The sequence below is a fragment of the Micropterus dolomieu genome, linkage group LG13 (assembly GCF_021292245.1).
Source record: "Micropterus dolomieu isolate WLL.071019.BEF.003 ecotype Adirondacks linkage group LG13, ASM2129224v1, whole genome shotgun sequence".
Taxonomy (NCBI): Eukaryota; Metazoa; Chordata; class Actinopteri; order Centrarchiformes; family Centrarchidae; genus Micropterus; species Micropterus dolomieu.
The window spans coordinates 10,702,456-10,711,355 of record NC_060162.1 but is presented as its reverse complement, the minus strand read 5'-3'; the positions used below and the strand labels follow the sequence as shown (position 1 = coordinate 10,711,355).

The following is an 8,900-nucleotide window of genomic DNA, read 5'->3' as shown; positions in this document are numbered from 1 at the left end:
TTTAACATGTTGCATGTTGAAACAGCAGACTCTTCTCTTCACGCTCAATACAGAAGCCACGTTTATAAGACACACTGTTGATAACTGGATCAAATTGAAGCTAAACCTTTATGAACTGAACACAATGACAAAAAGTTAGACTAAAATACATTCATAACTGAACATTGAACATATTGAAAAACCAAATCAAGAAAAAAAGCGAGACAGATGCCAATGTCAATCAAGCAGCCTTCCTATAGAAATATTTTAAAGGAATGAAGGTTCATGTGTGAAGCAGTATAACTATACTATACTATACTATACTATATAACTACTATAACTTTCATAATGCTTCCAACAATACAGCATGAAAGCACAAAGCTATCCCACGGGAGTTCAAGGTAGATTTATCTCTACCTGAATGACATCTTCTCCCTGTAAGGCCTCTATCTGTTTGGGTCTTCTCTGCCTTTCACTGTTGCCATGGCCCAGTTTTCCGAAATCTCCATCTCCCCAACTGAACACCTCCCCGGTCTCAGTCAGGGCCAAGGAGTGTCCGTCGGAGCCACAGGACGTCACCAGCTGAGTCACCACATACCCTGCACATTAATCAAACTGTCAGTGAAGCTCAATTTCTAAAAATAAGAACGAGGAGAAAAATAAACAACAATTAGACCTAAGTAGAATATTAAAATGTAATACTGCAACGAAAATTGTTATTTTGGTTCCTTTCTGTTATGGAAAAACATTGTTTGAGGCAAGAACATCCAAAAACAACAACAAACAGCTCAGACTTAGTCCCTGGATGAATATTGTACCTTGAAAAGCAGAGATAATAGTGGGGACATAGAGGTCATCAGAATTCCCCTGACCCAGTCTGCCATATTGTCCTTCTCCTACAGCTAGTACCGTCCCATTGGACTGGACCAGGAAGGTACAGTTCTGTCCACACACAACCTGAATGACAATGAAAAAAAGGGAAAGAAAAATGAGAACACAGTAGCCGTCAAGGACAGAGTCTGTGTCCTCAGTGAAAAAGTTACTACCTGTTGTGTCTGTAACAGAGAGGGTGCAAGAGTAGGCATCATGAGGTTGGTTCCCATTCCTGCTAACTGTCCGTAACGTCCGTTCCCCCACAAGTACACCTCACTCTTTCCCCCTTGTTGCCAGTCCTAAGAAACACAGTAGGTGAAATACAAATTACAATCAGTCAACACTCTCCAGCTAAAAGAAAATATAAAAAAATCTCATTGTGTAAACAGGAGGATGCAGAATGTATCTTTATTTATTTATTAGCTTAGAAATTGTTTTTAAAAAGGTGTGCTGATTCAAGATGGCTAAACTGTTACCTCTGGTCTGGTGGTGGCCCACGACATCAGCTGTTCATCCATCCTGAAGCTCCACTTACTGTTGTCCTAGAAGACAGAGAAGTGTCTCAATATATGCCTACATTAAGGAAACATATTTATGTATATTTCAGTCAATTCAAATTCCTGAAACATATCCAACCATTTCTTACACAAACAATAGCACAAAGAGAATTGTCACCACTCACCAGTGCCTTGGTGATTTCAGCGTCTTCCACCTCCTGAAACTCTGAAACAATGAAGGATTCTGGGAAGGCAGTACCGCTGGCAATGGCCTCAGCACTGCGGACAGTAGTGGCGTAAGTGGCGAGCCAGCTCCACTCTGACGGGCAGGAGTGGGCATCATCACTGTTGTGATGCGGGGGGCGTGGGTAACAGCACAGGTGTCTTTCTAGGGACAAACCAACAGTCAAAGAGGCCAGGCTCTGCAGGAAGGCACTGTGGACTAGCTGGTCACCGGCTGCCACATGGCTCTGCATTAAGAGAAGAAATTCAAAGATCACATCTCAGCTGAGGCTCACAAAACAAAACAAAAGTAACTTTAAAACATAGTCTCAGTAATGACCCGCTCATAGCTGTATTGCTCCTGCAACAGCAAGGGCAGCCTCTCCAAGAAGACAGCCAAACAAGGGGCCCGATTTAGACCCATGATGTTCTGGTTCCTGAGGACCATACGACAGGAAGCTAGCACATGATTTTGACTGATCCAGTCAGGGGTGCAGCATATCAGCAAAACATCCTGGGAAGGAAACAGTGACAGAACAGAAGTGTAAAGTGACAACAAGAAAATGTTGCATTTTCAAAAATGACTGCACTTTTTTTCTATAGTAAAAAACTGAACTGAGATGTTAGTATAGAATAGTATTAGGAAAAGCACTGTGATATTCTGGCTAAATGAGTAGTTCAATTTGGGAAATATGCTGATTTCCTTAGCTTAGCATAGAAACTGAAAACTGAGGAGAACAGCTAGCCTGGCTCGTTCCAAAGCTAAAATCCCTCTTCTAGCACCTCTAAAGCTCACTAATTAGCACATTACATATTCTTTGTTTAGTCCATACAAAACCTGATGTGTAAAAATGTTAAGTTAACTGCTTCTCCCTGCTCCCAGTATTTGTGCTGGCAGGTTCATACTGAATGTACAGAAATGAGAATTGTATTTGTCTATTTTTCTAACTCTCAGCATGTAAACAAACAAATGTATTTCCTTGTGTGTAAAGCTATTCCTTTAATGTTGGATAGAAATTGAAGTTATTAATAATCCAAATTACCTTTGACCTCCCAAAGCAGGCAGCTACACCCAAGTTTGGTATCCAGGTAGTACTGACGACTGAACCTAAACCTGTAACTGTCTGTGAGACTGAACCATCCTGCAAGATGCACAGAGAAGCAGAGGATTAAAACTCTGAAATTAGACTTCTGCCAGATTTACGTTAGAATAATTTTTAAAGTACAATAACAGTAAATGTTGTTTTCTGACCTGTAAGGACCAGATGTTAAGCAGTCCCCCTATCCCTCCAGAGACCAGAGCCAGTCCACTGGAGCAAAACGAAAGGGACTTCACTGCTGTAATGTGGCCATGAAGTACAAACACACACTTTGCACTCTCCTGCTGTGAAAAGAAACAGAACTGGATGATTACATGAGCTAAAATCAGAGGCGACTGTTGCAAACAAGTCAAATCAGTCCATTATCACAAATCACAAATTAGCCGCAGGGGGCTTTACAGCATACAGATCAAACCAAATGAATAACTGGCACATAAAATCCTGATAAGATGTTATTATACCAAAATGTCAAGATTTTTCTTGAATCAGGGCTACAAATGAGCAAAGGAGTTCCAATAGCAGATCTAAACTGACCTTGACATCACTGCTTTTATCCTGCTGCGTGGGACTGTTCAATATGTTGGGCAAAGATACAACAGCACCACCTTGGGGCAGTGTCCAGACATGCACAGAGCCATTCTGACAACCACTAGAGAAACATGGAGAAATAAATCAGAATCTATGACATATGAATAAAGGAATTTGAAATAATGTTGGTAGATCAGATTACAGCAATCCTCCTTCACTTTCTTTGTACAGTCACATTGTTATTGTTTTTGCAGTTAGGTTAAGGGTAATGTTAAGAAAATATTCAACAGAGAAAGAAAGGAAAATTAGTTATGTAAACGCACACAGCCATCATGAGCCTGGGATCTGGTGCTCTGCCAGGAAGTGGGCACCATTCTGCAATGTTAACAGTGCTGGTGTGAATGAGGGAGTGGAGGGTCACCCAGGTGCCACCAAAGCGTCCCAGTATCTTCACTACCTCTGACCTCCCCAAACAGAGCAGCAAGTGTCCTGTGGGGTCCCATTTTAAAGAACTCACGCTGTCCTGTAGAGTGGAGTAATAAGAGGGAAAGCATTTTTTGTAAATTCTGTCACAATGTGAAGAGGACAAAGTCACATGTTGATTGAATTGGGTGGAAAGTACATACAATTGCTTTTTTTTTTAATGCTCTGCAGCATACAACGAGTGTGGAGTGCCTTTTGCAAACAAACCTGGAAGACAGACAGCACTACCGGCTGCTCATTCTCATAGGTCTCAGTTGTGGCCAAAAGGATCTTTCCATTGGGATAGCCCACTGCAAAAGGCTTGTCCTCAGTGTGCCAGGCGACACACTGGGGAGCTAGGACAAATCAGAGGAGATCAGTCTCGTAAAACGAATAATTCGACATTTTGAAAAATAGACTTTTACATGCTTTCTTGCCCAGAATTAGATAAGAAGATCGATACTATGTCTGTTCACTAAATATGAAGCTACAGCAAGCGGCCAGTTTATAATAGCATACTGAAAAGAGATGGACTGAAAGCAGAAGGCATCAGCTAGCCAGGCATTGTCCAAACCTAAAAGGAACTCCAGGAAGTCACTGCGTTCGGCCAAGAAATATTTCTAGCATGTAAAACTGCAGCTTGTTTTCATGTTTTAACATTTCTGTTTATGTACTGATCAAACATACAAGATAAAACGTGTTAATAAGGCATCTTTCAAGATGCTGGTAGGGCTAGCTGTTCCAGACTGTATGCTAAGCTAATCACCTGTTGGTTGTAGCTTTATATTTACCACACGAGTGGTATGGATCTTCTCACCTAAATCTCTGCAAGAAAGTGAATAAGTGTATTTCCCAATATATAAATTCCTTTAGGTCTAAAGAAGTGTACCAAACTTCAAAAATTTTATGAACCCAGAAATGTCCATTCCCAATGTCCATCTTTTTTAGTTTTAGTAGATAATGGACAAATTAGTTGACAGTGAAAACATTAAATATAATAAAAGGTATAATTGAAAATATTAAATTGTATATCTTTTTTCTATGTCACCATCTTAATGCAAAAGCCCATAATAGATTTGAATTTGTAGTGAGCAGTTATAGCTGGTAGTATGTGTCATGAAAAATATTTTTATTCTGTTAGGTTACGTGGTTTTAAACAGTAACTGTGTGTGGGTGGCAGTCTCCTCACCCTCTTTCCTGTGGCAGTGGGTGAGTTCGGTGCTCTTTACATGCAGGTCCATCTCCTGAATTGTGACCTGGAGCCAGCAAAGGGAGCCATCCAGTCGTCCCACCAACAGGTTCTCAGCATGTCGGTTCTTACAGGCCGCTGGCTGGTCAAGAACCCACAAGCTCAAGGCCTGAGCCCAGCAGAGGGCTGTGACCCGAGACAACTGAGCCTCCACGTGACAATGAGATCCTGTAAAGATACAGAAAAATTCTATTTGTACGTGTGATGTTGGAAACGTGAAGCCTCTAGTGCACATATAGTGAAAAAGGACACATCTTGTGTCTTGTAGTTTTTGAAATGAAATATGTTTGCATATTCATAGGGACGGGATTTGAATGAGGAAGGAGATGTAAATGTAATCATTTTTAAAATCACTTTTTGTGATAAAAACGTATCAGACAAAAAATATTATTCAAAGTATAGTATTTATGTGTAGGAAAACATGTCTTTAAGGCCGAACTTCGCTTTGTGATGTACCACTTTCCACTGCTGCTAGGCCAAAGCTCACTTTGGACAAGGTGATGATAACTGAAGCTCCGTTAAACAGAAATAATCAACAAAACTAATTTTAGTTTTCATAGTAGTGATGAAATTAAAAATACACTATACACTAGTAAGAGAGACAAAAAAACCCAGATTCACCTCTGATGTTCATGATGTTGATGTGTTTGTTCTCAGGGGCAGCCAAAAAGTTTCCCCCTGTACTCCAGTATACAGGAGACATGTGATGACATCTACCGGCCCTCTCACTGCTTGATCTGTCTGTCTTACTGAAGAGAGTCAGAAGATGGAAAAGATTACAACTACAAGTAACTTCAGTTCTGTGACAGCATACCAACCCCTCTGTAAGATATTCAGAAATGTCTACAAAAACCCAGAAACTCGTCATTAACTTGCATTGCAATAATTAAAGCAAAATGTTATTTGTGTTACTAGCCCAACAACCTTGCATTATACACAATAGCCAGTAGTCATATCATCTACAAAGATCTCAACTTACATTATAAGTTGTAAAAAGTTGTTACAAGCTACAGCACAGCAGGCCTGATGCCAAACAATTAACTACAGCAGCAGCAAGTTCAGGCACCTAACACATAAATGTCGGTCCATGTTATCTGAAATAACTTAAATTCACTGGTATAAATATGAATACATATTCTCTGAAAATTAGCATGACACCATAGCAGACATCACCTGGTAATGCAGGAGAAGGTGGTCTGTAACTCCACAGTGCTCTGGTTGATGCTCCATAGTTGCACCACCTTATCCTGAGAGCATGTAGCTAGCAAACTCTGCTCACTGTTCCAGGAACAGCTGGTCACCTGAACACAACAGAGATAATGTATGAAATTGCCAGGGGCCAAGTTATACCCAGGTCCACAGAGACTTTCATATACCACTAAAATAATCGCTTGGCGGATGTTTTACAGGCATTATTTCTCATTTCTGACTGCATAAGTCCTGTGCACAGTAATTCTTCATTTTCTCAAGCTTAAGTATAATGTTTTGGAGTTGAAATGAACAGACACATTGTTTATAGGGATAATGGATGGCCCTGGCTTTATTAGTCTCTAAGAAGATTTTTGTCTAAAAAACAAACCAATAAAACATCTCATCCTGTTGTGAAAACAAAGGAAAAGCAGGTAAACATTGTGAGTGTGACTCACCTTGTTGTAATGCCCTTCCAGCCTCTTGAGAGGACATTTGCGCAAGTCGCCAGCCAGGTCACTGTATGTTTGGGGCCGATTAGGACTGTCCCTTCCTGTGGCAGCCAAAGCCAGGACCAGCTGCTGCGCTGCCCACTGGCGGTGTTTACAGGTCAGCCTGGCAGACAGGACACATGCTGCCAAAGCATTAGCCAGCTCCAGGGGGCCTACTCTGGCACTCAGGGGTAAAGGGGAAGGAGGCAAGGACGAGGAAGACACCCCTTGGTTTCCTGTATCTAGGTCAAACACACACATGTGCAGAGGAGAGCTACTATGATTAACAAAATCAAAATAGATTTCAAAACTCTGTAATAAATAATTACACATTACAACTACTTAATTAAACTACTGTCTCTCACCGTCGTGTTCAGTCCTATCTAGGCTGTAACAGTGAACACCCTTTTCAGTGAGCAGGGACACCAGACTTTGTGTGACTAGGAATGTAGGGGGCATCTGCTCATTGTAGTCCTTGTGTTCCTGGGCTCCGCTGCCTGCAGCTGTTAGGCTGGAGTTGAGGTAACCTCTCTGCTGCGGGTCACTGATGACCCCTGTAGCTGCTGCCATTAGGTCCTACAGGTAGAAATATTAAGACACTATTACATTTTTAGAATTTCTATCTGTTTGCTAGCAGTTACATCAATAATCCTTTAAAAAAAAAAAAAAAAAAAAAGGATATCAGGTTTGAATGGGTCGTCATTTAAAATTAGTAGGGCTGGACAATAAACCAAATCTATTAATTACTAAAATTGTGAATCCTTTACTAAGTCCAGTCCACAATCTTAAATTGATCACATACAAATTCGTAAAAGCAAGCCAGCCCAAAAAAGGAAGTGTAATTTACAGATGAAAAAAATACATCTATTGTCATCATTAAGAAATGTGACACTTTTTTTTTTTATATAGAACTGATATAGTTACTGTGGTTACACAGCCCTAGTACTGTTATTAGCTATACAGTATTTTATAATTAGTGGATAGACTAACGAAAACTGACCTGAGTGCATATCTCCACTAGCTGTCTGTAAGCACTAGAGCTGTGGGACACCACACTGCCGATGGCTGTAGAAAGGAAGCTGAGGCAGGTGGAGTTGTTGCGCTCTGTCGCCAGCCCCTTCACACCTGGCTGTCTGTCCACACAGGTGTGAGCCCTGCCCCCTGCTGCTAGAGTCATTAAACGAACCAGGATACGGATATCGGCCAGACCCAAGGACTCTAATCCGTTAGACTGGCTGCACACTGATGCACTGAGAGAGGGACATGAAAGAAGACTCTTCAAGCACCATAAATTGGTGAGAGAAAAATATGTCAACAAGACTATATTCTGGACAAACATACCTGGAGACAGTCTGAGACAGTGCTCTCATTACCATGTTGTAAGCTAGCAGAATCTGGGCTGTGGAGGTGACTCTTCTTAAAGCTTTTAGTCTATCATGAGAGTCCCTCAGTGATACTGCCTGCTGTCCAAGGCTCAAAGAAGTTTTCATCTCAACAAGGGCATTCCCTGGAGAGGAAAACACATATCAAAATAATAATAATAATAATAATAATAATAATAGAGACAAATCCCTGATCTTGCTAAACTCACATTTTTAATGGCAGATATTGTCAAGAGTCACTGTTTTCATTTATTCATTTGTGATCTTATCCATTTGGTGTGGGCATGCAAAAACGTCAACTGGGGACATCTGGGAGTATTGTATGTGTGCGTCAGATGGCCAGTTAGAATAAATGAGTGATGAGTAACTATGCTGCAGTACTTTTGGCTGTGGTTGGATTCTCCTGCTGCCAACAAGCACAGACGGAATGTAGGTGTGTGTTACAAGTGGGCTAAATCTTTCATCAGAGATAAAGTTACAGAAACATGCATTGCAACATGAACAAGAGGACAGAGAGTTACTGAGCGATGTCGACTTAATATGGCCGGCAATTTAATATTTAGATGCGTGCAGATAACAGAATTTTAATTGTGGTCATGGGTGGTTGGTTGTGGTGTCACACTGTCCTAGACTCGGGGTAGATCTGCATAAAAGGTGACTCGAAAATCTGGTACGTTTTGTCTTAAAAACTTAAAAAATCCTTCAGTAACTGTCTTAAAGGGTAGCATGTGGAGACAACGCGACTGGTGCAAAGGTTTGTTGTGTTTTTTACATCAAGAACATTATGTTACAGAAAAGACTTTTCCGCCACATTAAACTCTATATATCATAAATATGACACATGTTAAAAGGATATCATTTTCATTTGTGTTGACTTCTAGGATTCAGTTTTAACTACAAACATTTTCCTGAACAAAATATGTTACTAG

The 8,900-nt window shown here is 40.7% G+C and overlaps 1 protein-coding gene across 7 annotated transcripts in view; it reads right to left on the bottom strand.

Moving 5' to 3' along the window:
• Positions 1–8,900, bottom strand: part of LOC123982389 (probable E3 ubiquitin-protein ligase HERC1) — a 61,436-nt gene that overhangs the window by 6,507 nt on the left and 46,029 nt on the right. For 3 of the 7 annotated variants that reach the window (XM_046067886.1, XM_046067888.1, XM_046067890.1), the window contains exons 50-67: positions 7,931–8,096; positions 7,590–7,839; positions 6,955–7,165; positions 6,557–6,831; positions 6,084–6,211; positions 5,532–5,659; positions 4,851–5,078; positions 3,890–4,017; positions 3,523–3,722; positions 3,206–3,320; positions 2,824–2,955; positions 2,615–2,713; positions 1,912–2,085; positions 1,535–1,819; positions 1,329–1,394; positions 1,026–1,151; positions 798–936; positions 397–578 (exon numbers count right to left, since the gene is read on the bottom strand). In XM_046067886.1, the coding sequence (XP_045923842.1) occupies positions 397–578; positions 798–936; positions 1,026–1,151; positions 1,329–1,394; positions 1,535–1,819; positions 1,912–2,085; positions 2,615–2,713; positions 2,824–2,955; positions 3,206–3,320; positions 3,523–3,722; positions 3,890–4,017; positions 4,851–5,078; positions 5,532–5,659; positions 6,084–6,211; positions 6,557–6,831; positions 6,955–7,165; positions 7,590–7,839; positions 7,931–8,096 (3,032 nt within the window). The remainder of the gene's footprint in view (positions 1–396; positions 579–797; positions 937–1,025; positions 1,152–1,328; positions 1,395–1,534; positions 1,820–1,911; positions 2,086–2,614; positions 2,714–2,823; positions 2,956–3,205; positions 3,321–3,522; positions 3,723–3,889; positions 4,018–4,850; positions 5,079–5,531; positions 5,660–6,083; positions 6,212–6,556; positions 6,832–6,954; positions 7,166–7,589; positions 7,840–7,930; positions 8,097–8,900) is intronic. The other 4 variants (XM_046067887.1, XM_046067891.1, XM_046067884.1 and 1 more) reach the window with 2 other exon arrangements.